Source organism: Rhipicephalus sanguineus, chromosome 1 (genome assembly GCF_013339695.2).
Source record: "Rhipicephalus sanguineus isolate Rsan-2018 chromosome 1, BIME_Rsan_1.4, whole genome shotgun sequence".
In the NCBI taxonomy this organism is placed as follows: domain Eukaryota; kingdom Metazoa; phylum Arthropoda; class Arachnida; order Ixodida; family Ixodidae; genus Rhipicephalus; species Rhipicephalus sanguineus.
In genome coordinates, this window is record NC_051176.1 from 122,086,731 (window position 1) to 122,093,428 (window position 6,698).

Sequence of the window (6,698 nt, forward strand, 5' to 3'; positions counted from 1 at the left end):
CATGAAACATCGACTGACTCTTCCTTTGTTCATTGACGCCATTTATTAGTCTTCGCTGGCTATTTCATTTTTCACTTCTCAGATCTGCGACTTAAGCTCAGTTTCGTGTTCGTCAATTCAAGTTTGGTCGCCGGTAACGACTCTAATTTTCTAGAATTCATCACTGAAGTAAAAACATTTCCGACCAATGTAGCGTTCTTTGTATCGCAACTTTTGCACAGGAGTTCTGGTGCCATCTTGGTAAAGGCCTGCCTAACTTTCCAGTTCTCGGTCAAGATGCGGTGAATGGACAACTTTTCTAAACCGAGTGCCTCGACCCGCCGCAGTAGATTAGCGGCTAAGGTGTTCGTTGCGCTGCGAAGCTCGAGGACGCTGGTGCGATTTTCGGCCACGGCGTATATTTGTTGGCGGTAAAAAGCAAAATAAGCCCGTCTTAGATTTATATGCACGGTGAAGAACCTCCGGTTGCCACACTACGGCGTGCCTCATAATCATATATTGGCTATGAGGCACGCCGTAGCCATACCACGGTTATGACATCGCGTATATAAAGTTATAAAATTAAATTATTACGTGTGCCTGCTATCCCTCTAACCGTAATTCGACGGTCACTGAGCCCATCAGAACGAACTCTATTTATGTTTTCAACTTCGCTCGAGTTGAAGGGGCGTCCTAATCTAACATCGTCCCTGGGATCATCAAGACTCGAACATGCTGGGCCCATTTGAATGCCGTTCTTTCCTTGTAGGGCTCCGCCTCGTAGACAACACACGCGTTCAAATGTCTGCATGCCGCTCTTATCTCTGTCAGCACACGTGTACAGCTAGCGTATGCACATATATGTAGGACGTCCGCGTGCCTCTGGCTATTGTGCGTATAATCCGGCTGAAGCTGTATAATCGGTTGGGAAGCACTCCTAAGTGTAGGCTAGGAAACCGGAACTTTTTCTTCTGGTTAACCTCACTCTCTTTCGAATACCATCCTCGTCCGTCAGAGCGAATATTTTGATGCTAGATATTCTACTGCTCAGCTCTGTTTCGTGCTGGTCAACCATTAAGCATTCATATGGTCTGTGCCCTTGATCGACCTCACGGGACAGCAGAACAAGCAGGACCCCGGTATATTAGGTAAGCATACGCCAAAAATTTCATCCGTCTGCCACATGGAATTTTGCCCAAGGCCTTGCTCTAAACAACACGAGTCTTTATACTTAAAAAAAAAAAAAAAACGTGTATACGAAACTTAAAAAAAAGTTCGTTCTTTTTTTCCTATTGCGTGTAGAAAGATTTGCTATCTATAATTCCCAATACTCGCCAACGCTCATATATAAGCGACGCTGCGCTGTAAACGATGGCATAACGCAAATATATGTGGTGAATGGACAGCTGTACTCGCTTACCGCAGCCCTATCAATAGTGGTTATACTTACAAGGTAGTACTCTGATAACCTAGACGTCCTTGTTAGTGCTAGACGTCAAATTCAAAGGCGCGCTACAATTCTAGTTGCGCAGCGCGCTCGCGCCAAGCTGGTTTGGTCAGTTGGTTTATGTAGTTTAACATCCCAAAGCGACTTAGGCTGCGAGAGACGCGGTAGTAGAGGGGTCCGGATAATTTCCACCTCCTAGTGTTCTCTAACGCGCACTGCCACCGCACAGTGCACGGTCCTCTAGCATTTCTCCTCCATCGAAACGCGACCGCCGCTGCCGGGAACGAACCCGCGTCAGCAGTCGAGCCCCAGCGTAACCCCTTAACCACCCCGGCGACTAACTCGATTTAATCCTCAAACCAGATACGCGCGACGCTAATGCAGCCACGTCGGTGTCTTTCGCCCTCCCCTGGAACAACCAGAAATTATTATATATGCGAGAGAATATGTCAGCGTGGTGAACCGCATTCTGTGAACCAGCAGCGAACGATGAACGGTGACTGATGTCCTGACCTACCGTTTTCCCCGCGTACTACCAGAACTAGTTAGCACTTTTTAATATGTCAACTAAATATGGCTAAATGGTTGCTAATGTCAGTAAGTATCGCCATATATTGGTTAAATGATAGCTGGTGATGACTAGATTATTAGTATTGGGTATTGTTGGCTATTCCAGTTACAACAGTGCGATTATCTTCGTTTGATCTCAGTGAAGTGATTGATTTGCCTACAGATTTTATGCGCTGTTACAATATTTCTCATACTTTAGCAAAGTAAGCTCTACAACTTCCCCATTGAAGGTCTCGCGTTTAGATCGACACTTCAAGAAAGTTGCCTACTGCCTACCGAGTTCATTTTAAAAAAGACGTTTGAAACTGCTCAAGAGGTCAACGAAAAAGTCTGAGATGGTTACATTCGTTCAGCTGACGTGTTTCTTGTTTTTATTTACAGCTTCTTTTTTGATCGTTTGGCCCGAGTGAGCTGAAAGACAATGTACGGAGGCCGTTTTGTTCCGACAATAGCAAGTAGCAGCGTCACGCTTTGATTAGTTTAATACAGAAACGTAGAGCTGAAACATCAAGAAGTTAAATCATGCGTATGGCTTCGCGGAGTCTGTGAATTCGATCTGAAGTATGGATCACTCTTGGAGTTAGGGGATCAATTATTCCTTCTGAAGTTACGATGGTCAGAGAAGTCGACATACACCATCAGTGCTTCCTCGACTATAGTGCAGACGTGACCATCGCTCAGGAAACTTGCAATATCCCTAAACAAGCCCAGTATTTCGTAAGCAATACGCTCTGACTGGGCAACGACCTTTTTTTTTTTTTTGTAGTGAATCTGATGGCAGATATGGTTCGACGGCCGCTTAACGAGATGGCAGTAACCAAGGCGGTTTGGCGTGTGAAGACTTCTCTTAGAACTCCTTTAAGCACTGCCCAAATACAACGTTCCAGAATTATTTATATAGGGGACATTTATAATTTCGGTGCTGTTATAGCCTCCTCAATAATAGATGACATCAGCATTTTCTTATCGTATGTGGTTTCTGGCTGAAGGAGGCACTAAGGACGATAAGTCAGGCTAAGTTGTAATGTTAAGTTACACTGGTTGCGTATAAATTCTAATCATGTAAGTGTCGCACAGACGTGCATACCGTCACTGCACTTAAACATGATTTTTCTCTCTCTTTGCTAGTACTCAAATACTCCGAGGCGGCTGAATTCTCGCAACCAGAGTATTGCAAGAATAGTTTGCTAATCGAATCTGATTTGATTCGCATCGCTCTAAGCATAGGCGTGCGCACGAGGGGGCAGGGTGGACAAGGGGGGGGGGGGGAAGCACCCCTTCCCCCTAATCACCTAGGAGGGGGGGAGTCTGCCCTAACGGTTACTCCTTTATGGCCACGCAGGCTTTTGACGATAATGGCGGCCGAAGGCCCCTGATAACGCCTTCCGTGAACTGTTTACTTTCCATCTTTACTGCAGAAGAGCCAGGGACCAAAGGTAGGCTATTGTGAGAAGTACGTCATCTCTTCATTTTCTTGTTCTTTTACATCCCTTGTGAAGCATCTTGTCTTTTTTGGTCTCGACCAACAGGAGGGGGCGTGGGGGGGGTGCAATGAAATTTTGACCCCCCCCCCCCCAACCCCCCCTAACGGGGAGCCCTGTGCACGCCTGCTGCTCTAAGGCCACCGCCGCCGGTAATCGCGGGGAACCCTTGCCACGCCCCACCCATTCCTTCCCCTGACATCATTGCGCTTTTCTCCGCGCAGCTTGTTACTACCAGCCCTGGAATGCATCATGGCAGACGCATCTGGTGATGTTCCTGTCAGCCAAAAAGCTCTACCCGGTAGCGGCGCTCTTCGGGGACACAAGGCTCCCCATTTTCCTGGTAGGTGCTAATGACACGGGTGGCCCGCGTGGTCGAGTGCGCCCGGCATTCCGCCGTGGTCGGGTTTTAAGGAAACCAGCGGGGGTGCCGCGAACAGTCCTTTCATGCACGGTGCTGACGGCGTGAAACAGAACCGCTGGACACCTTCCAATAGATACAGGGCATGTCTTTGCACCTGGACGGAGCCATTAACGGTTTCAGATGTTGTTGACCGCGGCAGCCACATCTTCGGAGCTCATCGACCTTTCACCAGTCCGGCTCTCCTTCGGACTCTTCCTCCTCGCCGACATTCCATTATTCGAGTCATCGGGGCGTGGTGCACGAACATCTTCATTGTTTGGTGCAGTGGTGTTCCCTCATCAACCTTGCCCCTCATCAACGAATGTATTGTGTGACCCATTACCTTCTTTCTGGGGGCAGGCGCTGTGGCGGCAGGACACCGGATTGGCGGGAGCTGCTGACACCGGTTTCGAGTGCCTCAGTGTTGGCAGACTCGGGGCTTTATAAGCCGAAGACTTTTTGTACAAATCTCTCTTACTCTGTCTTCATGCAGCTATGTAAATAAACCCCTGTTCTTTCCCTTACGAATGCGCCTTGCTCTCTGCAAAAGATGGGCTAAGAGGGCTAGCGGCGGGGCCAGCTGCCGTTGACGAGACCCGCTGGACCTGAGTCGTAACAAGCCTATCGCATCGCGAGAAGACGTTACCTTCTTCTTGGCGCGGCACTGGGCGTTGATGTTTGCAGCACTGCGCTCTCCGGGCATCTGGGTGATCCACAGGCGCCACACGATGAGAGAGTAGGCGGTCAGCATGATGGCCACGGGCAGGAAGAAGAGCGCTACAGTGACCAGCAGGTAGTAGAGCTTGCGACCAGACGAGGCGAACACGCACTCGCCGCGCTCCGCGTCCCAGCTGGCCTCCGTGGGCCACGTCCAGCCGCAGTACGTCACCGACTCCAGTGGCGTCCACTGCGATGAGAAAAAACCACGTTCCACTTAACCGAAGCATAGCCCTATAGAGAGGGAGAGGGGTAGAAGGGGCGGAAGGTTGATAATATTTGGAGAGGTTAGCCTATCGGCAGGTGCGGCATGCTGCACAGAGTGAGAAGAGGATGGATCAGAAAGGGATCAAGATAAAAAGAAAAAATGACACGTTTACATATTATTCACACAGTGGAGCAAAAAAAAAAACAAAAAAAACAACACACACACACACACACACTGACGGTAAAAGAAGCAGATCGCCGGTGCTAACTAACAGCGCTGACTAACAACTGACAGTTTTATCACATGTGGTCAGATATGGTATATACAGCAATGCACAAAGAAAAGGAGAGGAAAAGAATGAAGTCAACCTAGCAAGTTCAACTAATACAGGCCGCTGACACGACAAAAAGAGCATTAATTTCTCCGATAAATGGAATGACGGGTGACTAACAGTTAGTTCTATGTTAGTAGAGGTGTGGGTGTTGGTAAACGGCGCTTATTGTATGCCTGTTAGAACATGCTTGTGCTGAGCGAATGTTTGTTCCATATTTTCCCGCATATAAGTTAATATACGCTAAACATTACATGTGAAGTAACAAGAAGCTGAAAGTCATACCTGAAACCTACTACTGACATAAGTGCGCCAATAATAGCTCACTACACGAGTCATTTCAAAAGCACATAGGGTAAAAGTGATCTGCCATGCCTGCAGAAAACACAATTCACAGAAGAGAAAACAAAACGCGAACTCACATATGTGTAATATGTAAAAGACATCTAAATAAAAGTCACATAACACACGCGGAAAGGTAAAGAGGTGAATATTCTTGAACACGGGGTCTTGCCTTCTTGATTGCAGCAACTAGCAATAAAGCAAGACCACTTGTCTAAACGTTCGCTCCAGCGACAACCCGTGTTCATGAATATTCATCTCTTCAAGCCTCCACGCTCTCCTGAACTTCTGCACATGAAGGTAAAATCTCTTCACATATACTTCACATATACTTCACACATACTTCACATATATAGCAACAGAGGAAACATTGCATCATAAATGCCCGATTCAGTGTGCATATCGCCGTCCACTTCTTTGAAGTCCAGTTCTTTGAAGTAGAGTTCGAACGAATTTTTTAAAATGTCTCGTTGTATGAAGGAACTTGCGTGCGCTTTCATTGCGTCGAACGTTAAAGTAAGGTACATTTACTCTCCAAATCCCGGCTTTCAAGTTGCTGACTCCGGTTACCGGCGCATTTCAAGTTACCAGCTCCAGTAACCAATGCATTCGACTATCAAAGACTATTTGAAGCCATGGTGCCTCGTCCGCGAGCTGACCTACTCCCTGTATGAGCGAGGACATAAACGCAAAGCACCGCATGTGCATTCATATGTGGCAGTTCGCGCGTCCACGCGGTGTGTTCGTGATCAATAGGAGAGCACTCAAAGGGACAGTTGCGGGTGGATCTGAGATTGGTAATGCGGTCCCTGTCTTAATTAAGATTGTTTGGCGGCGCTCGGGTTGCCGTCTGAATTTGAACTATCGATCAGCTGGGTCAACGCCTACCGCAACGCTCTCACCAGAAAGCTCCACTCCCCAAAATGTCAGGTCATGTGACGTTGACAAGCAGGGTAATGAGCACGGGATAAGCCGCACTGTTGAAGGAGAAGAATCGGAGGACTATTGGGCGCAAAAAGCGCGCTAGTTCCCTGTCTCACGATAGTATGCGCAGTCACTGTGTGGTTCAGTTTAAGAGGGAAGCATGACTACAGACATACGCGAATGTGCTCCTGCGCGCATGTTTGGGGCGCGTACGTTTGCTTTTGTAAAGTTGCCTCGTTGTACGCGATTGGGTGTCCCGCTTGTACACCATCGGGTGCCTGAGAATGAAACACGCC

The 6,698-nt window shown here is 47.9% G+C and overlaps 1 protein-coding gene across 1 annotated transcript in view; it reads right to left on the reverse strand.

Moving 5' to 3' along the window:
- The window catches only part of LOC119379083 (substance-K receptor), a 441,935-nt gene extending 436,460 nt beyond the window's left edge, over nucleotides 1-5,475 (reverse strand). The window contains exons 1-2 of the mRNA XM_037648255.2: nucleotides 5,464-5,475; nucleotides 4,527-4,787 (exon numbers count right to left, since the gene is read on the reverse strand). Coding sequence (XP_037504183.2) covers nucleotides 4,527-4,787; nucleotides 5,464-5,475 — 273 coding nt within the window. The remainder of the gene's footprint in view (nucleotides 1-4,526; nucleotides 4,788-5,463) is intronic.
- Nucleotides 5,476-6,698: the final 1,223 nt, after the last annotated feature.